At 37.2% G+C, this 26,874-nt stretch overlaps 1 protein-coding gene across 2 annotated transcripts in view; it reads right to left on the bottom strand.

Annotated features, from left to right (window-relative positions):
* Positions 1-6,687: 6,687 nt before the first annotated feature.
* The window catches only part of ago3a (argonaute RISC catalytic component 3a), a 35,791-nt gene continuing 15,604 nt past the window's right edge, over positions 6,688-26,874 (bottom strand). Inside the window, exons 5-19 of one of the 2 annotated variants that reach the window (XM_028012329.1) lie at positions 25,899-26,035; positions 22,673-22,807; positions 22,414-22,501; positions 21,876-22,023; positions 21,596-21,715; positions 19,715-19,858; positions 18,582-18,715; positions 18,241-18,425; positions 17,332-17,491; positions 17,151-17,241; positions 16,846-17,040; positions 15,792-15,926; positions 15,020-15,121; positions 13,743-13,942; positions 6,688-13,644 (exon numbers count right to left, since the gene is read on the bottom strand). In XM_028012329.1, coding sequence (XP_027868130.1) covers positions 13,536-13,644; positions 13,743-13,942; positions 15,020-15,121; positions 15,792-15,926; positions 16,846-17,040; positions 17,151-17,241; positions 17,332-17,491; positions 18,241-18,425; positions 18,582-18,715; positions 19,715-19,858; positions 21,596-21,715; positions 21,876-22,023; positions 22,414-22,501; positions 22,673-22,807; positions 25,899-26,035 — 2,083 coding nt within the window. In that variant the 3' untranslated portion in view covers positions 6,688-13,535. The remainder of the gene's footprint in view (positions 13,645-13,742; positions 13,943-15,019; positions 15,122-15,791; positions 15,927-16,845; positions 17,041-17,150; positions 17,242-17,331; positions 17,492-18,240; positions 18,426-18,581; positions 18,716-19,714; positions 19,859-21,595; positions 21,716-21,875; positions 22,024-22,413; positions 22,502-22,672; positions 22,808-25,898; positions 26,036-26,874) is intronic. The other variant, XM_028012330.1, reaches the window with a different exon arrangement.

Below are 26,874 nucleotides of genomic sequence, written 5' to 3'. Positions count from 1 at the left end.
TGGCAACACCTTTCAAACATTAAAGAGCACAGAGAAATTAATTGTACATCAAAAAATCTTTTAAGCAATAATAAAAAACTCAAATGATCAAAACAGAAAAACAAACACTAAAGGATTATAACACCTGAGTTGGTAATGCTACAGGAATTTTTTTGCGTCAGTATGTTAAGCAGAGGAGATAAAACTGTTTGGATATGCTAACTAAGACAATGAGAGTCATTTTTACACTATCTCCCACTTGAATGACATTCTCCCTTGTTTTCTGATTCTGAGAAGTATCTAAGAGAAATCCCATTATATTCATAACTTGGGGGAAGCCGGAAGTCATGGATTAAAAATAGCCTCATTAGCATGTGTATAGTACTATAAGAAAGTACTATACACATTAAAAACATTTTTAAAAAGCAGAAAAGATTCTCCTTTCCATGGCCGGTAGGATCAATGCCATTAAAATGGTGGTATTACCGCGATTCCTTCATTTATTTCAATCTGTCCCATGTTTTATAGGTGTATCCTACTTCAGACAATTAGATTCTATTATTATTCCCTTTATTTGGGGCTATAAAAGAGTCAGAATTTCCAAAAAACACTTATGTAAACCAGGAATGGAGGGTGGGTTCTCCTTACCAGATTTCAAGCAATATTACTGGGCTTGCCATTTATACATCCTGGCGTGGTGGAGGAAGGGCCCACTCCAGTCTGATGTGACCTGTCCTACCTGGTTATCTTTAGAGCGTCTGCATTGTTGTAATTCGTCTCTACCTGCCCTCCTTAACAGCCCCATTAAAGTCAGTAAAACACTCTATACCAATAGTTTTGTCATTGGCCATACTATCAGAATCTGGAATCAGATACAAAAATTTATAAAAGCTCCGGATGTTTACTTTGACACTCCTATCTGTGAAAATCACTCCTTTGCACCAGGTCTCAGTGACGCCGTCTTTCGGATGTGGAGAATGAAAGGCGTCAGTGTGATAGGTGATCTATATATTAATGGAACTTTTGCGTCTTTTGCACAGTTATGCTCTAAGTATAATCTTCCCCCGTCGAGTTTTTTTCGTTATCTGCAGGTTCGGGACTATGTTCAGAAAAATTTATCGGATTTTGGAACTTTAACAAAACATAAAACCCTAGAGGAAATAAATAAATTTGATCCTGTCAGTCGGGGGGCAGTGTCTCACTTTTATAAGATCTTTAATAATATATGTGTAGACACATCCAGGATTAAAAAGGCATGGGAGGTTGAGTTGGGGCAACAGTTATCTGAAGATCTATGGGAGGAAGGTTTGAAAAGTATTCAAGAATGCTCAGTCAATGCCAGACACAACCTCATACAGTTCAAAACCATTCATAGGCTCCATTATTCGAGGGAAAAGCTGAGCACTTTCTTTCCTAGTGTGTCTCCAATTTGTAATCGATGTCGGGTTGCTATTGGTAACTTGACGCACTCCTTCTGGTCATGTGTTCAGCTTCACTCATTCTGGAAGAAAATTTGTAATTTTTTTTCAACAGCTTTTGGAAAAAAATGGGATCCAGAACCTCTTATTGCCATCATCGGGGTCTCTAGTGCTTTGCAACCAGCCACTAAAAGTGTGAAAAGGGCTGTTTTGTTTGGTATGGTGATTGCTAAAAGATTGATTTTGAGATTTTGGAAAAAGGACTCGGTGCCCACATTTGATTTGTGGTTGGGAGAACTAGCAAATACTCTGCATCTGGAAAGACTGAGATACTATAACGAAGATAAGGTCAATGTGTTTGAGGAAATATGGGACCCTGTACTAAAATCCCTTCAATGAAAAAGTGTTTATGACAAACCCGTCACTGTTTAATACCCTGTATAACTGCCCTTTTTCTTTTCTTTTTTCTCGTGCGTGTGGAATGGTTTGGATCAACTTGTGGTGTTTTCATCATGTTGTCTTGACTGTGTAAGTGTTATATGATGTGCTGTTCTGTGTTGGTAAGGGAAGGGTGGGGATTTGATCCTTTATGTTAATTTTTGTATATCCATTTGGAAAATTTAATAAAAAATAAAAAATAAAAAAAATAAAAAAGCAGAAAAGGCTGCAGATCACTAATGTTTGTTGGATAATATCCTTGGTTTTACTGAATGTTTTAAAAAAATATTGTGTTTCATGTAATAAAACAGAACATTATGGCACTGGTGATTTGTTGAAAACCTTTAATTTGTAAGATAACGATTGATTTATTATTATTACTATTTGCATTTTTAGTGCACTGCTATGCTTCTGCAATAGATGATTCATTATTTAAAGGTTTTTTATGCTGCTAATAAATGGGTAAGATTGTATTTTAGTAATTTAAATGTCATGGAGTAAAGTTCTTCAATGAGCTACTAAATTAGCATATAATAATGTAATTTAAATAGGATCTATTAAAGTCTTCAGTTATCTCTTATTTCTTTATATTTGTTTCTCCAGTGACCTCCTAAGACCCCAGCTAACCACCATCACAGCCAACAGGGAATAGTCCTACATCTATACAACCTTGTATCTAAAAATGATGGAATTGGACAAAGTAGCTGCTTGAATTTATATTTATTTTCTGCCTCTACTGAAATTAACCCGTGTTTAACGTCAAATGAGTTTTTGATTACTGATAAACTCAATCTGGCTTTGTCAGATCTTAAATTCACATTTAATACCATTGATCACATTTACGCAGTTGTACTGTTCCTTTAAGGATTTGGTGTTGCAAAAATAATATTGGTTTTAGATTTGACCCTTCTTTCAGACACTGATCTGCTTTCCTCATTTATTTTCACTGCAGCAATAGCTGTGGACTCACACTTACAAATACTTACAGAGAAAACAAATGAATTTTTGTAAAGGTCTTGTACGGCAGATTTTGAGGTAATCAGAGGTCTTGAAAGCAAAAAAATGACATGCCAACAAAATTGATAAAGTAACATCAAGTCAATGTTTCTGTCTGACAGCAGCCAGCAGGTGCCAAGTTGTATCTGAGTATTTCTTATGCAGCTGGAAGACTTTCTACCACAGCCTGACATCTGATAATTACATCTGCAATAAGATGATTTGTCATTTTACAGGACAGGAGACAGGAGGTGTGCAGCAGGAGATTTAAGTAATGTCGTCTCTATATCATCCACAGTCCTGACAGAAGCTGTGAAGGGGCTCTAAAGTCAAAGAAATTTGTCAGATTGCTCATTTAAACCATCAAAAGAATACCTAACAATTACACATATGGTTAATTATTCCTAATACCTAAACAGTTGTTAGGTATTTGTTAAGTATCTCAACTTAAACCTCAATGTAAGTATGTAATTTCAGGTAGCACGTTTTTACATCCTGCTGTGCTTTAGTTCACATGAGGTAAGTCAGAAGCATCTCAGAGCTCCACCTAGTCTCCAGCTGATTAAGCTTCTCACAAAGTTCTCTGGGTGAACTGTTCCCTCTTCTGGCGAGACGTGGAACTGCAGGATTGTAACGAGATGGCGGTGGAATGAGTTGTCAGTCTCAAAGTTTGCTAAGTACCACTTGCACTACTCTTTGAGGACCATGGATTTAGAATTAAACATTATTTCTTGACACTGAACAGTCATGAAACCGAATTTGACAATATATTTAAATGGGAAAAAAATATTTAGGAACAAATTAGAGCAATGAACCCTCCTTCAAAAGACTATTTCTTTTTACTTCTTCAAAACACAGTTTGAGAGTTTCAAATGTTTTGTAGTTTTTGAAAAACCAAATGAAAATGCATTTTAAACTTGTTGCATTTTTTTTTTTTTTTGCTATTAAGATTGGTCAGGCTGTTTCTTCAAAAGCACATTTTTTATTCTGTAATAGTTATAAAATTGCAAAAGTCAATGAGTTGTTTTTTTTCATTTCAAAGCACAATGAGGGACTTGCCTAGGGCACTTACATGTCTTGCACCACATGTAAGAACTCCACTGTTTGCAAAATAATTTAGTCAGTGAAGGCATGGTGGGCTTTTTAATAATGATAATAACAATAACACACCAAAATCTGCAAAACTGAGACATTTATGTGTGTTCACCTAACAAAAGGTCCATTTCAGGTTGCTTTTTCACTAAGCATGACTCTATCACTGATAAGAGGGTAATTGTGAAAAATAAGGATTCATTAAATGAACAAACTCACAAATTAGTTTAATATCTGTTTTTTTTTTTTTTTTCTGTGGATGAAGCTGTGACAAGAGTATTTAGGCTTATAGTGGGACATCTGGTTGCTCACATTTCTATCTTATTTAAACAAAGCAAAGAAGCAAACACCATCATTTTTGTCAAATGGATGTAACGTCTTGGCATGCAGAGACTGACAGTCAGGGTGAGAACATAATCACTGTTCAGTCCCACCCTACGGAGCATCTGGTATTAGAAAACCCACTTTGCCACATTTTTAATGATGCTGAAGCTCAGCACTGCTGTCTTATCAGTTGGTTATTGTTCTCTCATCATGCTGCTGGAAGCCAAATGGCTCCACAGATTTCTGGGTTTTCTAATATAAATCTGTGGAAACAGTTTTATTTAGTTTCAATGAGCGAACGAAACGAAGGAAAGGGGAAACAAAATAAAAGCTTGATTCTGTGTGCTACACAACATAAAATTTTGTTGGTAAAACTTCATACCTAAAAGCTGGTGTCAGCTTGTTAGATGAAATAAATTCAGTGAGATAATTGTAGTTCTCTGACATCTGTTTCAGGTCCCACCCATCACTTTGCAACTATGAGATGTTTGCTGCGTTCATTATCTCAGATCAAAGTCTGTTCTTTGTTTGCACCCAGAAGTTTCCATTTCTTAATTCTAAGCCAGTCACTGGTGGATTTAATTATGTGTTCTGAGATAATGTTATATTTCAGGGTCCAGTTCTTCTTCAAATTTAACATGTCTTATGTTAGTGTTCAAATATTTCAAATTTATACTACTTGCCCAAAGAGGATTATTCAAGAAGTCCAGGGGTCTTAAGTACAAGAGATACACAAAAAAGTAATTTATAACCTTTTGTATGCAAAAATCTTAACTATATCAGTAATGTAGTGACGGTAGGCACTCCTGCTTCCTCCCACAGTTCAAAAAGATAATTATTAGTTAAATTGGTCACTCTAAAATTGCCCTTATGAGTGTACATGTGTGCATGGTTGTTTGTCTCTGTGTTGCCCTTTAATGGGATAAATGGGTTAAGACAATGGGTGGATGATTGTACCCAATGACCATATAACAGCGCTTGTTTAAACCAATATAATCTTTTTGCGACTAAGCTAACTGCACCTTTGAAAAATACACGTCAATGTATAAAAAAAACAAAAAACAGATTTCAAGCATTTTCAAAAAGGCATAGGTGTTTTCAACTACTTTAATTTGTTAATACCCTACACTCAGGTTTGTTGCATGGGGAATTATGTGTGATCTAAACCTATGTACTGCCAACAACAACCTAATCAGTGTCAGGGGAAGGAAGGATGTGGATCAATGTCAGTTTTATGCACATGTGCACAGAAACCAGGGGTGGGAGGAGTGAAGCTACCTGCAGCTGTGGGGTTTAACTAAGATTAAAGTGAACAATCCTACCTATTATTGCTTCTTTTTATGTAATCAATGAAAGACACCAGTAAATATTGTAGCTTGGAAGTGGATCAAAATGTCAGCTAAGGGTGTTAAGGGATGCTGATCGCGGTGTATAGGCCATGTTGCATGTTTTTTTTTACACATCTTTTCATTTACAGTTGTGCTAGGGCCTCTTGCTCAGTTTGAAAATTAATAGCTTGTTTGAAATTAATATTTTAAAAACATACAATTCCCATCCAAAAACAAAGCAGTAATTGCTAGAGTTTGAATGTGAATATGATGAAGATTTATGTGCCAATTTGTTCAGCGTAGAGGAGGAAGTAATAAATGTTGTCAGAGAGAGAATAGCTTCGAGCCCCAACAGACCCCAGGATCTAAAATTGCTCTCTAGCTACAATATGCCACAGTCAGCATGTGCATTTGTGACAAAAAATTATATCAAAGAAACATGTAGACATAATTTCAACTGTGCACTTTATGGTAGTGAGTTGTGTAGTAGCTGTTTATAGCAACAGTGAATGGAAGCAGTTAGAAATCTTACTTTTCTAACCATAATCAGATCGTGTTTAACTCCATTTCAGTAACGTTATTCCAAGAAAATCATATTTGCTCTTTATTATTCTTGAATGGAAGTTTTCTGGAAGGATCCAGTTGTCAGCTTTTGTATGCTATGAATCAGTAGTCAAAAACACTATTTAAAACCCCCAAAAGAACAATGTCTATTAGGTGATCAGTTTTTTCTCAGTCAGATATAAAAGATTTAATAAGATTTTTTGGGCCCATTAGACCATTGACATTACATTTCCTGTCTTGTGAAAAAAAGTGGTCCAAGCATAACCTTCCTCAACCTGTACATGAAAATATGCCAAGTCTGCACAATGGAAATGTTCTTTCCATTTAGGTCAGGTGGTTGGTCTGCCAGAGTTTAAACTTGGGTTATCCTCTATTTATATTAAATCTATTTAATGTATATGATTTAGTGTTTTTATTTAACACGTTTACTTTATCAAAAAAGTGGCCTAAATTCTTATTTAAATTTGTTTAATGACATTAATTAATACTTTAATTCTCATTTTAAAAAAATTCTAGCCTTAGTCTAAAAAACATCCAACAATGACAACTGAAGTTAAGCAAAGCATTTTATTGCAAGTATTAGTCAAAGATACACTTCAAACTGAAGCAAAGCAACACTAAAAAGGCCAACAAACTATATGAGAATTACAAAAGAAAGACATTTAAAACTCAAAGGAATAGAGCTGTTGGTACAACAGAGCCTTTGCAAAATACTGAGACATGGATCGTCCGTTTTTTTTTGTGACTGCTCAACATGTATGTCTGTTTGCTGGTGCCTCTCTCAGAAGTATCAGAGCCCAGGATCTCTAATTTGCTACAGTGAAGACAAAAGTAAGAATATTCAAGCAATCAGAGTATACAATGTTTTTCAAATCCTTGGCCACTGTTATTCCTCTGTCATCAAACCATCAAGTGTGTACAAGGTAAACGGCATCAGGAGCCTAATCTCATCTGCAATATTTGGTTTGAAATCTGCTGGAATGCAAAATGCAAAAAAAGAAAAAAGAAAAGAAAAAGGTGAAATGTGGGCTGAGGGAGTAAACATGGTAAACACTTATTATACCAACGATAATTTGGTTTAAAGGACAAAAGGGCCTATTTGCTTTGGAATATGTTTGACAAAACTTGAAAAGGTCCATGTCTGATCCTCCTGCAGGCTCAGGAGTAACCAATAAAAAAAGAGAAAAAAAATCAGTTCATCACAACACAATTCATCCTTGGTTTATAGTACAGGCACAGGTCTCTGTAATCCAGTAGGCTGGGGGAACCTCATGGTTCTCTAAGGCCAAGGTCAAACTGTATCTGAAAATACTGTTCTTTGGATTTGCCATCAGTGATGAGACAATAATTGGTTGTAAAAAAGAAAAAAATCAAATTAAATGATTATATTATTATCCTGAACCAGAGTGCTGCTCATCAGGTGAAAACAAATGCTAAAAAGGGTTTCCAAATGCCGTTTGACCCAGACTTGGTTTCTCTTCTGCCAAAAGTATTATGTAAAAAGCTTACACTTCAGAGTTCTCCAAAGAAAAAGAAAAGGCATGTTAGTGGTTTCTGTGTGAGCAGAGATGAGGACACCGGTTCGGAAGTCATGACAGATCAAGTACGCAGGCTAGATTACTTGGTAGGCCGCCCAGGAAAAGGCTTTGCAAGGTCAACTCTGTAAGAATGCATTTAAGGCTCAGGCATGTCTTCTCTTGTGGAATGAGACCTGTTCCTGCTGTAAAATATTCTGGCACCAGAAAGGAGACAATTTTAAGAGAATAGAAGCTAAGTCTACATAAAAGAAAAAAATAATAAAAAATTCAACATGACCCCAAAAATATTGCCATTCAGATAACTTTCCTTCCTACCCCCCACTCCACTTGTCCCGTACATGGCTAACGTACCAATTAGCAGCTTGGGATGAAAATAAGAGTCAGTTTTTGACACTCTGATCAGTGTGGTTGAGAAATGGTTCCCTTCGTCAGAGATTAGCTATATGTGGGGGAGGGGGAAATCGCCCTCTCAGGTGGTAAAAGAAAAAGTCAAAGCGGAAGATAATGAATAACTAGAAGAGTGAGCCCGATGCACGACTGTAACAAGGGAAATCTTTCGTTAACCTCATATCCCCTGACATATCGTTGTGCTTGCTTGTCTAAGAGAATAAGGCATCAACATTTAAGGGGAGGGGCTTAAAGAAAAGAAAAAGGGCATCTTCCTCTTAGCTCCGCCCTCCACCACACTGCGAAAACGATGCGGAGACTCCAGCCGCTTCAACGCGCTCTCAATAAATACACCATAAAATATTCCGCATATATATTTCATATATGTATATATTTATATATATATTGAAAGAACAACACATTTAAATAGAACAAAAGTCGGCTCAAGAACAATCTTTTTTTTTTAAATCAAATAAGTGTTAAGACAAAACAGAATATTTTGTTTTTCTTTTACTATTTTTTACAGTTATAACTATTCTGACTCTAAAACAGTTACTGTATAAGAATATCGCAATCAGGCATTACTCAAGCATTATATGTCATAATAAAAGCCATTTGCAGTTTTCTTTCATGTAGTATAACATATGCAGCATACCAAGGTAAATGAGGTGCAGTGTTTTGAGATTTATTGTAATAAAAAGATTTGACCCCTCCCCCCCCCTGTTCCCTTCCACCCCCTTGGAAAGAGACGTCCCTCGGTTCTTAGTTGTTGCCATAGCGGCTTGAGACGAGGGGGACTGTGTTGGGCACACGTTCCCTCCATCAGAGACGACACACACAGGCAGGGTGTTGCATCGCGATGAAAAAATGCCACAGGTTGTTGCTGCTGCTACTAGGGCTGGGCATCAAGTGTAAAATCTCAATACTAACACAGAACCTGCTTTTCTCACGGTTAGCTAAAAGGACACTTGACTATTTTTTTCCCTGCTTATTCAAGCATATTGAGATCTTATTCGTCTTGCTTTCTTCAGTCGGAGAAAAACCATTTGAGAACATGATGTTTGTCAGTGCTAAATTGGCTTCAACATTTTAGGCCCAACAAATTGTTAATTGATGCCCAGCTGTGGCTACAGCGATGTATCGAGTGGCAGTTTCTGAGAGGAAACAGACACAAGAGAGAAGGCAGACTCATCCAAGCCAAATGAAGTCATGAGAAAACGAGGCACACTTCAAATAACCGAGCAACGGGTTGGATCTTCTCCAAGCCGGATGGAAAAATGGAGGAACAGGGACTGAAACCTCTTGGCTATATGTCTGAGTGAGAGTGGCAGTCTCTAAAGTGCTGTGCTAAGTTCATCGCTCGTGATCAGGGGGCCGTAAAAGAAACGATCCCCGCCGCCACCCATGCTCCATGCAAACCGAACCTGAACCACATCCAACTGTCCCAACGAATCTCTGGTCCAAGACACCGAACTTCCTACAAAGATCTACTTGGCATTATATTCTCCTATTCTACAGACTCACTGTCTCGGTACATTGACTTCCTGTTTGGATTGCCAACAAACACTTGGAGAGTAGTAAAGTGGCCACTGCTGAGGAGATTTTATAAGTTCAGTTTTACATTTTCACATAACAGCACCATCGAGAGGAAAGGCACTTTCAGTGGACTTCTTCTCACTCCTTTGCTACCTCCCTGAAACAAGCATAGCGACCAAAGCAGGTGGACCTATCGATTACTACAAAAAGGTTAAATGTAGCTACTTCTACAACACAAAAAATGGAAAACCTTATCTTCTACAGAGAAATCTAAGAGAATTAGGTGTTTTATTCTTTATTCTGTGCACCAAACTATTTCAAATCAAATAACATTTTTAAAAAAAGAGTAAAAAGGAAATGTCAGTTTCAGAAAAAAAAAAAAATACAATTGAGCGTTTACATCGGCAGGCCTGAAATGTTCTAGTTGTATTTGCAAGAAGCAACTGATGGCATTAAAAACATAAGACAGGCAAACACATAACAGCCATGTAAACATGTGTTCAACTGCCCTCAACATGCTTTTCAGCCTAACGAGAAACAATCCTCCTCCTTCTTCTGCCATGCACTCATTTGTTCAACTTCCAACATAACCTACCGCATAAAGCTTTCACTGATCATTTAAAAGTCCTTCCAAAAACACGCACACTTGAAATCTCCGGAAAGCCCACTAAATTGTCCTTCGGTTTCAACCTTTCATTTTCCGAGTGGGGGGATTGTACGGCCACTGAATGTAGTCCTCTGGCATAAAGGAGAACCTTTATTTAGGTGTAAAAAATGAGATTACAGGCTTTGTCACGCTGATTTGCCAGTAGGCCGACGCTCTGGTCATGGTAAGGGCTTGAGGCCAGCTTTTGGAACAGAGGTTGCAGTGCGACGCAAATCCTTAGAGGATTTAACTCAAAGGAACTGAGAACTATGGCTCAATTGTGAAGTTATTTTCTTGATCATGTGGATTTGAAATGGATCACAAAAACTGCTCTACCCCGTATTTACAAGGAGCAGTCAACACATTCAAAGGCATCAACAGCAAACTATTGACTACTGACTCTTCTGTCCTGAAATAAAATCTTCTCAGAGCATGCCAACATCATTTCATTTAATTTTCCAGCTGTGAGAAAAAAAATTAGAAGAGCATCAAGCATCTTGCAAGCTTTTTTTTTTCTTTTATCCAAACATCAAAGAAAGCGGTGGCTGAAGTCCACATCCCTACCGACAACAGTCCAAACACGTCACTAGGTCCAACAACCCCACCGCTGTTCATACAGGTACTAAACGTCTACACACCGACACAGGAACGAGTCAACAGTCAGCTGCAATAATTCAACTGTGTTATATCTTTTTAACCTTTACTTATGATACATTAGACTTTTATTTATGATACATTAATTACTAAGATTAATAATTAGACTACATCTTTTCTGTTAGCAAAAATAAGTGGTGTGCATTACAGAACTTAAAATGTACAAATATATTTCATAATCTGGCTTTTTAAAAAGGTACTAGTGAAATAATGAAGGCTCAAAACACACTGGCCTCCAGACTGCAAGGCTGCGACAGTGGAGGCAGGACTTTACATTATACCTCACTGTTCAAAGGAACGTCTGCCGTTGTACTGTTCACAAGATCTCAAACCCCAAAAATCTAACTCTAAATTATTTGTAAATCTACTCTTTGCATCAACCATAGCAAAAGCACCTTATCCTGTCCTTCCATTCTGAGGTTTTCTTTTTTTTTCACCCTAACCTGCTTATTTAGAGTCTCATGCACAGAGGCTCAGATTCAAACTCTTAGAGTAGCACCGTGCCTGTGTTACATTTAGAAACACATGCTTCTTTTAGTGCAGATAACTTTTTAAAAACATGTTCCTGAACAAGCTTCAGGTCTTCAACGGAGTGGAGGAGTAGTGTGGGGACCGCACTGTAAACACTTCCAAGGAAAATCATAATCATCAACCCAAGCCCAGAGGTGTACAGTGGGATCAAAGGTTTTTCATTGCTGAAGTGCCTCTGAGGCAGCAACAGAGGGAGCCACAGACTACACATTTAAAATTGGATGACAACACTAATGCTGCCATATTGGAGACGTTGTTTGCACCAATAAGGCACATCTGATGTGAAAAGTCTTCGGTGACCAAATAGCCGCAAATCCCCTACATAACTCTTCTGCTCCGTTTTGAGGCCATCTCCTATTCAGAGCCAGTTAAATGGGCAGGAATTACACCTGGCTGACGTCTTCCAAAAAAGGTTTCCTGAAAGTCTCTCGTTTCATCACAAGTTTAACTCCATACCCATAAATCCAGTCCATTATTTTAAAAGCCCACTGTAGCAGCTGGATTCATGTCTTTTGAATACTAAGTAAAAAAGTCAGCTCTAAAGGAAAGCTAACAGCTAACAAAAGAAAAAAAAAAGGGAATAAATATTTTGAGCTATAGTAGTTTTAAATGAGATGTATAGACAAGTCAGATGGCTGTGGACAAAAATGACAGGCATCAGGTGAAGGTTTCTGCTTGTGACTTCTTTAACTGACTGAAATGAGATTCGTACAGTTTTTTTTTTAATTAAACATTTCTGCTAGGCACTTAAAATACTTCTTCTATATGGCCTTTACACTCCACTTTGCTGCCATCTGTAGAGAATCTTTGAAAAAAAAAATCTCAAACACAATCATGTTTGGGAGTTTTAAAATCAATTATACTCTGAAGCTATAGTGGTGCATAAATTCCTTCAGTTCAAGTTGAAACATAATAATCACCATAACTGTGGATGCACCATTTTTACCCAACAGCAACAGGTGCCTCAAATAAAAATAAAAATAATTACTGCCTCTTTAATTCAGAGGAGCAACAAAATAAGTGCCTTAGAAGTGGGCAAACTTTTCATTGAAATATTAAATTCATGAGTCATTTAAATCCCCTAAAATCCTCTTCCCTTCGTTTAGCTGATTATTGCACTAAAGGAAACCATTGTCACAATCAAATTATCCACCATCTTGAACAGGGAAAATGCAAGATAAAGCACTGAGGAAAACGAATGCACGATGATTGCTAAGAATGTGAACAACACTTACATAATTCATTAAAAAGGATAAAACAATAGTTTTCCGCTGCATGCAGATGAAATGACTGGATTAAAAACAGTGTTATACTTAAAGATACATGGCTGCATTTCAGCATTTTTTCCTTTAGATCAGCCAATAAAAACTGCCCCACTTCAAACCTGACAACTGACCGTTACAATAAATCATAAATCATCTAAAACGTTTCAAGACGACTTCTCATTGTGACTTTTAGAGGGCATTTTTACCTCGTCGCCAACAGATGGCAGTGTGCTCAAAAAACATATGTCTTCATTAAAGTAATACACTGGGGAGAAGTGAAAGAAAAGGCGGAAAAAGTGGCAATGTAACGGACCTGTGGTCCATAAAAGTACAAAAATCATCTCTCTTGTTTCAAACCTCAGGGAGTATCGACAAACTACAGTAAAACTGAAAGAATGTAAAAGTGCTGCTGCTCAAACTGACTTGAGGTACTAGAGATGGTGCAGGATGAGACCATTAGGAAGGTCTGTGCCGAAGGAGGGGAAAAGAAAAGAAACAAAAACACCCACAAGGTCACAAACAAGGAAAGAAAAGATAGGAGGGGCCTGAAAAGGGTGGGAATAAACTAGTTGGCTGGTTTAATATTGCATAATAGTGCTGAGTTTCTGTCTTGTTTGTCTTTAAAGCAGCGTTTGAATCCTCAGTCCAGTGTAGGGGTGCCTCCTCCCCTCCCTCCTCCCTGCTCTCTCTTCTGCACAGTGTCAGGTCCGCATTGACTCGGCATGTTGGGGGTGGGGGAGTTGGGCATGCACCTATGAGGACTCCTCAACTGGCAAACCAGGCGTGCATGGTTGTTTTTGTGTGATAAAGGTGATCATGGTTAGGGGAGGGATGTTTGCTCAGGCGAAGTACATGGTCCTCAGGGTATCGTGATGGATCTGAACAGCTTTGGCCAGCGCCTGGGGGTCGCGACCGTTACTCTGACCCGATACATGGCTGCCTTCAGCACTGAGGAGAGAAGAACAAACCATTTGTGTTTGTCTGAAAAAATATGTCTGAATATGGGGCAAAAACCAGCGTTTTTAGAGGTTGCTTGCTCGTCTTACCTGTCATGCTCTTTGTCCACCAAATGGTAGCGGGCGCGGAAGGCCACCAGGTGGGCGTAATAGGCAGGTGCAGGGATGGAGACAGAACGGGTACAGCGCACGTAGGTGTGGCACAACTGGTAGGTGAGCAGCTGGAACTCGTCAGCAGTAAAACAATTGTCATCCCACAATACATGGTAGTGGGAGGGTCGGCTGGTGCCCTGAGAGGGGACAATTAAATGGTAGAGATGTGTAATTACTAGCTTTCAACCACAATAAAAAACTCTCGAAGGAACTAGAAAGATTTTCAGTCCACTATTGGTTAGATAACGACTCTGAGATTGTGATTTTAGTAGATTACAAAGACAGAAGGTCAAACATCTGCATTATGAAGATAACCAAGGTTTAGCTATGATTTTTAAAAGTAGTACTGGATTAATATTATTGATTATTGATACTGACTATTGATTAATCTGTAACTGGAATATGCAGACTCAAAAAATGTCATTTGCTGAAAAAACAACACACTAAGAACAGTAATTAAGTTGAAACTGTACAAAAAAATATTCATATTTGGCATTTGTCTGTAAATATGTTCTACCCAAAACTCAACAAGTAGCAACGTTTTAGTTTCACATGGTTCAAGCTCTTCCAAACAAAAACCCCTTTATATTAAGCTACTTTTGGCTGTTCAATTGTTAATCAGTTAATCAAAAAATGGTCAACAGATCAGCCCTACACTGTATTTACGTTAATTTGAGCAGAAAGGGCTGAACGTTTTACATGTTGATATCAGAAGTATTTTTGTTAGCTGAAGATGTAGCTTTTGTTCCAAATGATTAAGTATAAGCTAAAGGAATGACATGTTATTGCATTTTAGCCAAGAAAATATTAGTTTTCTTATTTTAAAAATGTACTGAATCATTTTCTGATTTGCATTTCTATGCATTTCTAATGTTGTATAAAAATCTTAAGTGGTAAATGAAAAATCTGCAGAATGTGCAATTTTTTTTTTTATCCAACTAATTGATTGTCAGAATAATTGATAGATTAATCAGTAATAAAATAATAAGTTCCAGACCCACATTATATATTGAAAACTGAAAGCATCATTTTTTAACACAACTTCATAGTGTGCCATAACGTCAACCACAACTCAAACTTCAAATTGTCCAAAACATGATATGCGAGTCATTTTATCTATATCAAATCAAAAAATAAAAGCAATGTGATTTTTAATCAGAGGGTTTAAATTGATTCTACACATATTGATAAATGAGTGCAAAAACTGCACTAACCTGTATTCCAGCATGACTGCAGAGGTAAAAATCAAACTCATATGGATGTGTGATGTCTGTATCCACAGTAGTACCAGCAGGAATGTTTCCACTGCGTCCAACCTAGAAAAGAATTTAGTCACTCTCAGTTATTCTATGCTAAGAATTTTACTATTAGGAGAAAAACTAAACAAAAATCAACAGCACATCTAAAAGGCACTCAATACCCTGACGTATCTCAAATAGTAAAAGTTAAAAACAGAGACAGTTCATGGAGCAACAAAGGCAGACAACAAAAACAACCAATTAAAATCCCAGGGCCCTTGAGAGCCTAATGCTCCGAATGAGAGTCTATGGATAAAATAAGGTTATTACTGGCTTCAGCTCAGTCAGGAGACCTTGAGTACCACTCCAGAGCTATTGGTGAGGGCTCTAATGCTTTAATCGAACGCAATTACTCAGGTCAGGAGGGTTAATAACCCAGTCATTTAAAAAAAGGGACAAATAAAGAAGCATGTTTTCAGTACTTACCCTCACCATCCTAATTAACAGAGTAAACCAGAATTACATCCTAATAGTTAAAATGCATCGAGAACCAGCGAGGTTGAGGTTTGTTTTCAAGTTAAACTACATAGATACTCTTCTTTCTCTATCCTGCAGAGATTGCACTTCCTAGACTAATCATTGAAAAAGAATAACCTGGTAAACACAATGCGTCTCACTTATTATTGCTGCTGTGGGAGCAAATAAATTAAAGGACATAATATGATAATAGTTTTAGGTTGGGACTTACTCTCTCATTGCGGTCGGCACAGAAGAGGCGAGTATGGTGGCGTTTTTGCACAACAATGTAGGTGATGCCTGGCTGGTACTCCTTCTCCAGGCTGATGCAGGCCTCCCGGATGGCCAGCAGCTCATAGTACAGCACCTGATGAATAAGAGGTATCCTTCTTAATGACTTTCAGTAAGAGGAACAAAAACGTACAGAAGTACTTTCAAATCACAAAATTAAGCTCAAATCAAGATAAATTCTCAATGTGCATCAAATGTTTCCCGCAGATGATAAAAATGCAACACTATGGGTCGCTGTTAGTCTTTATTGTGAGTTTTGGTTCTAACAGAGCAAACAGCCAACAATATTACAGACAAGCAAAGTATAAACTAATCACAAGGCTGCAGCAGCTGCAGCACTGATCAGCAAAGCGCAACTAGCAGCTGTTACCTCCACATAGTGATGCGTTCAGTGGGATATTTAAAAATCCAGAGGTCCGGTAAAGCAATTGCAATAATCTAAACACATTTTATATAACGAAGTTCTCCCATTTTTATTTATTATTATTATTATTATTGTTTTTGGTACATGCGGCTTCCACAGTCACTTAACAGCCATGTTACCCAAAAATGGATGACTTGGTAGAAAACATTTCATTTGAGTTCATTGTTTTTAGATTTAAAATGTTGTCACATGAAAAGTTTAAAATGTTAAATCTTCTATGTGACTGTTGGTAATATTAGCAATTAACATTACATAAAACAGAAATGTGCTTGTTTAACAATACATGTTCTAAAACAAACAAAAGAACCCAGTCAAGATTAAAATGTTCCAATGTACAAATATGTCATAAAAAATAAACAATAGGAAAAAGCTACTAAACAGTTTTTATATTTGGGTTTCAATTCATAATCAGCAAGATTAAAGGCAAAAACAAACCAAAAAAATCCTTTCAGCTATACCAGATTATAGCGGGATAAATCCAAAAGCCTGGAGCAACAGATTTTTTTTCCTGTTACGTTTGTTATTCTTCTAAGAAAAATTAAAAACAGTTTGAAGAAATAAAGTTTGTCACCTGTCTGAACTGGCCTTCTGAAACCCCATCCCTGTAGAAAATGATCCTGGTAGGCTTGTAGCGGGTCGACTTGTAGAACTGGATGAGCAGCTCCCGCACCATGGAGGCCAGATCCTGGATGACCTCCTGCCGGGGTCTCTGGACACGCACCGTGGCACAGTACCTGCTGGGGTGGGCGTCCATACTACCAACCACCTGAGAAGGAACATTTGAGAGAGGAGTAGTGATGATAAATCACAGGAAGGAAAAAAAAGAGAGATCAAGAGAAACAAACAGAAAAATGTCCAAATAGACATGAAACTAACCGCTGCAATCGAAGGCTTCTTCCCATCACCAGCTGGCGGATGTGTAACGTCTGCCCCCAAGAAGATAACTGGCTGCTGAAACACTGATGGCCTGAAAATAAAAACAACACGATGCTCAGATTAATCAGAGATATTTTAAACAAACTGTGAAGGAAGGGTGTGAAAATTCGTCATGACCAACCGTTGGTGAGGAACCAGGATGTTGTTTATTCCTCCCAGCTTCACATTGATCTTCAGGCATAGGTTGGAGAGAGTCTGAGGCGACGTTTTCACTACATTCTTCACCTGAACGCACTGAGTCGCCATGCCCAGGAGGGTGTCTCCCACTCGCTTCACTTCAGCTTTGGATGATAGAACAAAAAAAATGCACTTTAAATGATCTTGTACAGTTTTTATTGCTGGTTTATCACATAAAAGTATTCAACTTTATTTTCCAATTACAACCACATATTCCAGGTATTTGATTGGGAATTTTTGTAAGAGAGGAACACAGTGTAGTGCATCATGAAAGGGAAGAAAAAACAATTATGTCAATACTTTGTACAATTTTGCTGCAGTCGTAGTCTTTCAGGTTATGTGTCTACCAGCTTTCCATATCTACAGACTGAAAAATGTTGCCCTGAAAAAGAGCCCAATTTCAGTTAGATTGTCTGAAGACAAATGCAGATTTGGAGTTAGGTCTGTACTTTGATTGGGTCTATTCTAAAAAAAAAATATAAAAATAAATAAATAAATAAATAATTTCCCTGCTGGGATGAATAAAGTAATTCTATTCTATTCTTGCACATAAATATGTAAATCAGGCCACATGTTTAGAGTTTTTGTTTTACTGATAAAACATCCATCATTGCCTTTCACAGTGTTGAACCTAAAATTTCATAGTAACATAATTTGAAATTTAGCTGTCAAACAACTGGAAAAAATAAAGAAAAGTTGAAAACTAGAAATGACAACTGTTTAATGAACTCAAGTTTAAACGGAGACTCAAAGTGAAATATCAGGCGAAGTGTAGACTGCTCACAGCTTTGTAGGAACTGTGAGTTATTTGCATTTAAATAAAAAAATACTTCTATTTTAGTAGTTTTCTAACCATAGACCGGAGTCTTTCCAGGCAGGATGACAATGATGAGCTGCAGTCCAGCGTAGGTGTTCTTCAGGTGTCTGAACATCGGCTCCACGCTGTCGGCCCCCTGGGCGTACTTACAGAAGCACGGCTGGCCTTGGATAGGCATCCCAGCATCCTTTGAGATTTTACGTAGCTGGTCCGTGAAACCCCTGCAAGCAAGATTGAACGATTCAAAAATCACCGAGCAACATGCATCTAAAAATATCAGCTCATCAAGGCCAAAAAAACAATTAACATCTACTCCTGTGATGTTTAAAGTGATGTGCTTTTCTTCCTTAGATATCAGACTGAGGAAGCAGCCTTACTTGAGAATTTCTTCCCGGCACTGTCTTTGTGTGGCGAAGCAGGCAATGGCCCACATCTTTATCTCCACTCCAGTGTGGAACTGCTTCCCCCTCATGTCCCAAACCCCATGGCTGGGCGTGGCTACCGTGCGGTTCTGAAACGACATCACAAACTCAACACATGGACTGAAGATTAAGTGAGCAAAAAATGTTCAGAAGACTCACTTGAACAGACAAACAAAAGTGACAACACTGAGGAAAAAAAAAAAAAGCACAAAACTCATGCACCCACCAACTACATCACTTATTCACTGGAGCTTACACTGAGACAAACAGCAGCTGGTAAAAGTTGTCAAATAGCTTGAACTTTACCACATTGTATCTCATTACAACAGCAAACTTCTATTCTTAGGGATTTTATAAATGGAAACTTTTTAGATTTTTCTTTGGAAAAATAATTTTGAAAATGATTTAATTTTTTTTTTTCCCACTTCACATTTGATTTGTGTTGGTCCATAACATAAAATCCCAGGAAACAGAGAAATTTGTCACTGTAACTTGACAAAAATGAAATAAATAAAAACCTTAAAAGATTCTATAATAAGATTTTAAATTCAAATGTCATAATAAATTATTGCAAAGTACTCTAAATGTTGGTATATTGCTAGTGTGATGCAATATAGTGCGTGAGAAGCAAATTTTGGGTGTGCGTGACTGATTTGAATGAATAAAAAAAAAAGGTGCGTTTCCTCCAGTAGGATAAACAAATGTTAATCCAGAACATAGTTCAGTCTCAATAGGCTGCCTTTTCAGTTTATCCTAACTAAATAAATCTGTTCCATGTCATCTATGTAGACAACCATTAATACCAAGATGCTGGGAAATACACCAGTCAAACATAATTTGGGAATTAAAAAATAATTTTTCTGATGCTTAGTTTCATAATTTAAGTCTTTAAGGAATGCTTTAGATCTAGAAACCCTTTTTTTTAATTATATAAATTGGATTAAAGGTTACACTACTGAGACTCAACCAGGGCAAAAAAAAAGGACATCAAATACAAACAGAAGCCAGTGATTAGTTCCCCACAGACACAGAGGGGCAGAGCGTGTCAGACAAACAGAGAGAATGGGCGTGATTTAAAAGAAGGGTACCATAAAGTGCTCAGTGCTCACCCTGCCGCCGTACTGCAGCATGGGGGCGGGTAGCACTCGCCCCGTCACATGAGCCATCTCGTCGCGCACTTTGAACTGGAACTCCTGCACAAATGGGTCGGCCTCGTAGTTGGCACTTCGCACCTGCAGGAAAAGGAGGCATGGGATTAATGGTAAGCAAGGTTGATGCTGGGCAGGTAATCACTGCATAAAAATACCTGGAGACTGGCAGAAAGAGAACTCAATCTAACCATTTTCACTATTGTTGTGAAAAATGTCGAGTCTTTAAAATTATATCTTCATCTTCTATAGGATTCATTATGCAGTTCTCACAGACACATCTTATCAGACTGAATCTCTTTTTCATCCTGTAAGTTTCAGTCAGTAGAGCAAGGAAACACGTCGTCCTGTTTGAAACGATCTCCTCCGCTCTAACCTAGTCATTTTTATTTTCAGAGAACAGCTGGGAAGTGTAATAAGGTAACGGCGCATTTACAATGCGGATTGCTAATCTAGTGGAAGCCTTGGGCAATCAGTGCAGTTTTTCAGCCTCTCTTATAAACAACATGCTGTTGAGACAGTCGCAGATTGACATTGAAGCCATTTAGACTGGGGCATTGTTTTGACCTTGGGCAGATCTGTGCTGTAATTGCCAAATGTGATGGAGAAGCACAGAGACATGCCTCTAGTAATAACACAAAATGAGAACAAGGGAGAGTGAGGTGATTATAAAACCAGTAATTTACCACAGAGATGGGAAGAGAGTATTATGGAGCCGAAGATGTGGACCTTCCGTTAATTAGCTTCTGTTCAAATATTCTATAGTAGAACTAGATGGTGCTAAGACTTACTGCAGAGAGAAAACATGTTAACGATTTCGTCTAATTATTGTCAAATATTTCATAAATCTTCTCTATAAAATCTTTTCATATGGCTCACCGTGATAGAGGCTTTGTATTCTATTCGATTTATTGTCATGCTAATCAATTGTCCAATAATTAGAAGCTGCCAATTTTCTTTTAATTTCTTCTAACCAAAGCAAACAAATAACAAAAACACAAAAAATGTTGTACTAATTATACATATCAAAGCTAAGAACTACCACTATTTTAGTTCCTACACACAATAATCCCTCCTCATAACTAAAACATGGCAAAAAACAATCTGAAATTATTGATGTAGACGTTAGTGTCAAATGAAGATAATTTTATAATTCCTTCACTTTCTTTGGTAGTCAAACTTGTACCTTTATCAATGTTTGCTGTAATCAGTTTTTGTTTTATTTATTTGCTGAATTAAAATAAAATGAGCACAAATCATTGAGTCTGCATTATAGCCCTGCAGCCATAAAAGCCAGATCAATTGATATAAATTAGGCCTCATCTGGCCAATACCAATTGCCAATTTTTCTTGATGTCTCCTCTGAATATTCAGATGTTGGCAGATTCCTCCTTTTTATTTCTTAGAGACTAAACCATATGAAAGAGAAAACACATTTCTGCATTTTTTTTTGTTAAAAATTTGAATCAGTTTGAATCAAATATAAAATTAAGTAAGTAAAAGATTATTCCCATTCTATACACCATCATATTTCTACCACATTCAAAATAAAACAAATACATTACAGAAGGTTCTGTTTTTTCATGCTCTTATGAGTTTATTTTTTGTCATTTTATGAATAGAAATTGGCTGATTAAATTCTCTGGCCAACTGATTGCTGCATCATCACAACTATGCACATCTATATTTAGCTCCATTAAATTTAAATGCTTTGAATTGTATTTTGGAGCAGATAGATTTTTATATATATTTTATATTTAAAAATTCTCATATCAGAAATGGTCTGCTGCAGTAGTTTATGAACAGTTTTCCAGAACTCACCAGCCTGCTGATCTCCTCCTGCCTGTCGGGCGCAGAGCGAGCTGTGGCTTTAATCATAGTGGAGGTCTGATTATCTGTCAGCTTCTTGATGCACCGCTGACCCGCTACAATGTTACACACCTGACAGAAAACAAAAATAGCTACGTTTATTTCTCTATATTTAGCCAGTAAAGGACATTTTTTTATCTAACCAATTTTTACAGTTGCTCAATTTATTTTTCTAATGCAGGTGACCCAGATTTGATTAAATGATTTTTAAAAAAAGCTGGTTTTCTCTTACCTCCAGGGGCAGGTAGGTGTGCTTTTGCTCCTGGCCCACCTGTAGACAGGGCAGATGCGGATACTTGAGCTGCAGGTTGTACTTCTCCCTGAAGTACTGGGCTACTGTGCGTTCTACTGTCTGACCATTCTCCAACTGCAGAGGGAACCTAAGGAAGTAAAACACTTAAATCAGTATAAACCACAGATCCATTTTCACACGGTGCTATCCATGAGTGGAAACTCTCAATTCCATATATTTATAGACTTCAAATTATACAAACTCATAGATATGCTATAGCAATGGTAGCAAAACAATGAAATATGACTCCTGAGTTTAAGCGTTTGCTGATCCATTTTTATGTTTTTAGCCAATAGAAATCAAAGCTGGGTGTTGACAGTCTGTTCAGCCATAAATAAAATAATAAAATAAACGATCGAAGGAATCTGCTTCTATCTGCAGTGTTTGGTGAGGTGATGATGACTTCCCAGTTTGAGCCCTGTCCCCTGTCCTCCCCTCCTCTTTTCATGCCCTACTGCATGCCAACACGCTGACTCACGTTTGATGGCTGGCAGGCCGACGGGTCACGTTGCAAACACGGTACTTCCTCCGCATCGTTCCACAGTGTGTCACTTCCACCTTTAAACCTGGGGGACATCACAAAGGTGTCAATTAAAAACAAATGTTCCTGTGTGAACGGCTATGTCATGTGCTAAAGCTAATCTTGCTCAACCTCTCGCCAAGCAAACACACATGCTTCAAACTGAGTTAAAACTCAATTTTTGACATGCAGGCAGATCTCAAATCCCCTGCATCACCTTTGATTTCTTTAGTGAATTTGACCCTGTGAGAGTCTGTCAGGGGGCGAGGCTGCTCATCTATGTTGTGGATATCCAGCACTTCACACATAAACTGGATAACTGGCTGGGCTTTGTAAAAGGCGGTGGCAGAGACTGAAAGACAAAGAAAGAACAATTATTGATTATTAAATAGATTTGTCACAATTAAAAACTTTGCTGCATGATAAATTCTCCCAAATGTTACTGCAAAAATTGAGAATATTGTTGTTTTGAGGCAATTTTTAAGTATGGTATAATAATGCAGGTTTGTCCTCTCAAAGATCAATAAACTTTCATTTACAAAGAACAACTTACACTGGAATTAGAAAATATTTAACTAAACATAAACAATAAAAAAACTAAACAACCAAAAACAAAAAATAAAATTGGAATAACCAAATATAACAAAAACCATAAATATGATTATGAAGTCTTGTCCCTTCAGAAAACATTAAACATTAGATTGGTGCAGGAAAAGCAGGTAAAACTGCCTTTTACAAAACTTTTGTGACCATCTAGCTCATTTTAATTCATCATTCAATTAGCTGATTTGTTGTGACATGCTTATTACTTTGGACAGACAAAAACTTTATCTGAAAAGAAAATTGTGAAAACCTAATGCATTTAACATTTCTGACTGTCACAGTATCAGTGAGGTGTTTTAAATTGACAAACAGTGATGCAAAAAGCTAATAAGGAAAACTATTTCCTATGATGAGTTTACAGGGAATTGATGCTGCAAGAGAGATAGCAAGTCATCCAGTTGATAAGAGGAACTGAAATGTTGCAGTTTTTGAAATCTAAGACATGAAGTCATGCAATCTCTAGAAAAAACACAGACACCTCTGTTTTAGAAACGCTAGCCATACTAACCGTACTAATAGCCACATTAAAATGTCAACATTTTGTCCTCATTTTAAAATCAGTGTAAAATCCTATTCAACAACCAGTAGCCAGGCACACGCACACATACACAGTAACATTGCCTTTGCTCCAAGTGCAAATAATTAATGACATGTCGAGGCAGAAAGACAAGATAAACAGTCTCAATGCTGTCCTTAATTCAAGGTTCTAAAGGGAAATTGGAGCCGCATGAAAATTACATTGGCAGGTTAAAGCTAAAAAAAAAAAAAAACAGATCAGTAGTTTGCCACATTTTAATTGGTGCATCTCTTGTTGGCATGACAACTCCAACTACATGGTTCACCATTCTGCAGGACCATATGTTCATGGTGACTTGGTTTTGAGTCACAGGCTAACAAGCTAAATCAGGAGGTGATAAGTAGATATCAAATCATTTGCAACAGAGATACAGAATAAAAGTTCCTGAATTTATACAGAAATCTTTTATGATAACTTCTACTGTATGCTTAATATTTACAAATACACAATTTTCACAATTGCCTCGTTAAGGTTTAAACAAAGCTCAGGGAGAAAAACAAAGACTAAATGCAAAATTCAATGGGGTGTGTTTTGCTGTAAAATTAAATGCATAAACAGCTTTTCTAAAAATGATACAAATGTTATGATCCAAAAAGAATGCAACCAATGCACCAAACCTCCCATTTTCAAAAATAGGAGGTGACAACACTGCAACTGACCTCCCATGCAATAACCTTTTACTTTAGCAGTTATGATGAATTATCTAATCTAACTTCACTGCAGCTCCACGTATCTGATATATGGGCTTTTTATGACAGTGTGTAGGAGGGCAGATTTGGTAAAGAGCTGAAAAGGAAAAATTGCCCAATTGTCAAACGATGTTTCCAGTACATATTGCAACACTGAATGATTTGCAAACAAAGTTCTTGTTGCAGATGGAGATTAGACAAGTCTTGGGTCAGGCAGCTGTTTTATAAATGTTGTTAGAGTACAAAAATAGGGCAAAGAGGGGATCCAGCGATAAGAGGCAAAGACCTAAATTCAACCAGGGGTTTTAGGCATTCACATCAATACAAAAGCTGTGTTAAGGAAATACCGCACATAGCTAAACTCCAACAACCCACGACCACCCACAAGTCTCAGCAACTGAAGCGAACACCAACACATTTATACACAAGCTTCCCTCAGTTTCCATCAACTGTCACGGCAACCATCTTGAAATCCACCGTTCCTTTTCCGAGCTCTCTGACCAAAGCAGCAGGTGCAAAAACCACATTTTAAATTTAGCATTTTCAGGGACTCCATAAAACTAACTTAATTCCCTAAAGTAACTGGTTATTTGGCCCTAGCAGAGTCTTTAACCCGAAAAGTAAATTTCTGAGATTAAAAGCTAAACAAAGAAAGCTGTAACTAATTCCTTAGGATATTGTATTGAACTAATATATTTTCTTCTTTAATGATAAAAGGCTTTGTTCAGGTGTTAACTAAAAACTCTATGGGAACTTGTGCAAATCTAGGAGGTACTAATACTGCAAGCATCAAACAGTATAAATACAAAGAAAGAAGAATAAGAGTTCAAGTTGCATTTTTTGGAAAGTTAGACTTTGGGTGCTGGAACGATATCACACACAAGTTAAGTGTGTTTTGCTAAAAGAAATTACAATATTGTATGAAGCCTATTACTATGAACAGTACGAGCCAATTTCTCTCCGTTTTATGAAATTACTCACGTAAGAATTGTGCTTATAAATAGGGTTTTAGGGCAAAAAGGGGATCCAGCTAACAATTGTTTTAGTAAATTATTATTTTATTGATTGTTTTATTTTATTACCAATGTTTTTAATTTGATACAAACATTGGCATTCTGCAGATTTTTCATTTAACCACTTAAAATTATTTTATACAATATAAAAATACATAAAATAATTAAAATAAATTTTTTTCAAAAATGAATTTGAATGCATTTTTCTGCCTAAAATTAAATAACAGCATTCTCTTAGTGCAAGTTTAATCATTTGCAGCAAATATGCATCTGCAGCTAAATAAATACATTATCGACATGTAAAAAGGACCGGTCTTTCTGCTTGACTTAACAGATTAGACCTACACTGTGATGATGTTGACTATTTTTCCAGGCAAGTGATTAAAAACTGGATAGCAAAAGTTGCTTGAAAGTGATCTTGTTTATTAGAATCTCAATTCCCAATAACAGAAGAAATGGAATAAAAAAAAAATCAATATTTACATGACTTCACATAAGTATGGATGTGTTTTATGAAATCTGGGTAAGTAAACAAAACGAAAAGTAGAAGTGGTCTCTCACCATCAATGTTTAGCATCATCTTCCACATGGCAGGGCGCACAGACTGGTGAAAGCCAAACCAAACTTCCCTTCCTCCTCCCAGAGGATGGTCATAGCCCTCTGGGGCTGAGAAGAAAGATCGGCCAACTGGAGTGTACCTGAACAAAGAGAGGGAAGAATTATTAGAAAAGAGCAAAAAGATTGAAGACGGCTTAGAAAATGTTGAAGGAATCTTAACACAGACGAGAAAGTGAACTAATCAGCAGACTATAAATACAATCAGGAGGTAAGAGGAAAATGACATCCTAATTTGAGAGCGTACATCAGAATGTTTTGTTACGGTGTCACATTCACCTTATCTTGAATATAATCTCAGACAGCATCAGTGAAATGAGAAGCTGATGACATAGCCTCAGCGCATCCACCTCTCATTACTTTGCACAAAAGACACATTAAATACTGCATGTAGGCCACATTTTATTCTGTGACTCCTGCACTGATGGTGTGTGGAGATGCCAAAGTAATACCTTCAGCCTCCAGCACCTGTGAGCAGAGCTAAATGAAAGGTGCTGATAAAAACAACCTTTTAATAACCCTTTGGAAGAGTTTTTTATTACAGCTTTGGCAATATTGTGTAGGACTCCGTCTTGTGCTGAGCCTCAGGAAAAAGGTATTGACTGGAAGATAGTATGTTGTTTTATGAGCGTTCATAAAAGATGTGTTTGATTTCCGTTTGGATCAGAGTGCTGATACTAGAGCCACTATGGCGACACAAACACATGCCATTTACTAAGAATATCTAAGGCGACAGGTTTTATTACATTTTCTATTTTAAGAAGTTGTGATAGAAGAAGTTCAGTGGAGAAAACTTGGGATAGATGCTCTAGTCCCTTGAGGGTAAATTCTTCAATAAAAGTTAATTATCTAAGACTGCTTGTAAGTTATTGAAGATTAAAACCTTAATTAGGAAAAAAGTCAGTAGGGGAAATAGATCTTT

Source organism: Xiphophorus couchianus, chromosome 3, assembly GCF_001444195.1.
Source record: "Xiphophorus couchianus chromosome 3, X_couchianus-1.0, whole genome shotgun sequence".
NCBI lineage: Eukaryota > Metazoa > Chordata > Actinopteri > Cyprinodontiformes > Poeciliidae > Xiphophorus > Xiphophorus couchianus.
This window is presented reverse-complemented; position numbering and strand designations above follow the sequence as displayed.